Source organism: Emiliania huxleyi, assembly GCF_000372725.1.
Source record: "Emiliania huxleyi CCMP1516 unplaced genomic scaffold EMIHUscaffold_5960, whole genome shotgun sequence".
NCBI lineage: Eukaryota > Haptophyta > Isochrysidales > Noelaerhabdaceae > Emiliania > Emiliania huxleyi.
This window is the reverse complement of record NW_005197531.1, coordinates 1-1,508: the sequence shown is the minus strand read 5'-3', so window position 1 is coordinate 1,508 and position 1,508 is coordinate 1. Positions and strand designations below refer to the sequence as shown.

At 61.7% G+C, this 1,508-nt stretch overlaps 1 protein-coding gene across 1 annotated transcript; it reads right to left on the bottom strand.

Moving 5' to 3' along the window:
• Window positions 1-532: 532 nt before the first annotated feature.
• On the bottom strand, window positions 533-1,003 carry EMIHUDRAFT_257274 (hypothetical protein; the record flags this gene model as incomplete). Its single annotated transcript, XM_005764346.1, has 1 exon — window positions 533-1,003. One exon carries the CDS (start codon window positions 1,001-1,003, stop codon window positions 533-535), a length of 471 nt encoding a protein of 156 aa, XP_005764403.1.
• Between the last annotated feature and the right edge of the window lie 505 nt (window positions 1,004-1,508).

Genomic DNA, 1,508 nt, shown 5'->3' with positions numbered 1-1,508 from the left:
ATCATCGGACGATGTCGACGAGTTGGGTCGCTCTCGCGGTAGCCAGATGACCTCTCATACTAGGAGCATCGGCCATGGCCGCAGGGAGCGCGGGGGAGGGCGCTGGAAGCAACACGGAGCTCCGTTGGAGACGTTTTCAAGATTAGCGTGTCAGAGTGAAATGGCACTAGCCCTTGCAGATTACACAATCCAAGAGCTTTTCTCTTGCAGATTACTACACACCACACAATCCACCTTGCAGATTACTACACACCACACATTCCACCTTGCAGATTACTACTGAGGAGGTGGAGTGCGTGTGTGTGCTCACAGCACTACAGCGAGGACGACGGCGTCCTGACGGGCTGAGAACAAAGAACTCCTGCCGAGTCTAATTCTTTCCTTTGAACTAGCTTGTGAGCCAGGAAAAGAAAGAAAGAAAGAAAACATAAATTCAAAAGAGGGAGGGGAGAACGGCACGCCGCCACCACACAGGGAATAAAGGAAGGGGGGGGGGGGGGTGCTCTCTGCCTCTCCCTGTCCCCTAAGTCCATCATCCCCGACACTGATAGTCATCTAAATTTTCTTTCCCCCTACCCAGGTCTCCCACATTGCCAAGGCGGCGGCGGCCATTGCGTTCGTACGGGTGGTTGTTGCAGCAGGGAAGGTCGGGTTGAGCTGCGCAGGTGCTGCAGATGGCCGCCGTGGCGGCCGGCGCCAAGTGTTTGTCGTAGTCGGAGGGAGCCCTCTCCGGGTCCATGTGCCCCGACGTCTCCTCCGCCGAGAGGCTGCACGTCACGGGGCAGGTCATCTTCACTCCTTCGACGCACGTCTCGTCGCACGCTGCGGTGGCCGAGTCGCAGAGGCCAAAGCCTTTCGCTTGCTCGCACGTCGGGACGAAGCCGGCGTCACACGGCGCCAGAGACGGGGCGAAGGTGAGCTTGCGCGTCTTCGGAGTGGGCGTCGCCTCGCGCAAGTCGGAGGGCGCGGGCGCCGCCAAGGCGGCGACGGCGAGAGGAAACATACACCCGCTATGGAGTCCTCGGCCTCGGCATGGGGGGATATCCCCCCGCCGAAATTGGAAGAAAGATTCCTTCGACGGAATACTGGATGTTTACTTGAGAAAAAAGAAGCCGGCGTCTGGGTGGCGAGCAGGGGACGCAGCTCTGAGCGCCCAGCGACGCGTGCCGGATGGATTCCGGCCGCGGGTGACTAGGGAAGTTCGCTCAGGATGTGTGGCAGCCGCCCCGTTGGCTGAGTGTCTTGTCTTGTGGTTCTGTGTGTCGCTCCTGTGTGACCGTCATCGCCCGTCCTGCGTCCACCCATACCGCGTTGGTTTCCCAGTCGTTGGTCGGGCTGTGTTTCGCCTTCCCATCAATCAATCAATCCCCTTTCTCCCGGCCGGGGTGGGGCGCGCGCGCGGGGCGGGCGGCGGGGGTGGGGAGGCGGAGGCGAGGGCGGCGGCGTCGGGGGCAGTTGCGGGGACGGCGGTGGTGGAGACGGAGGGGGGGCTTCCAGAGGCAGCTGCG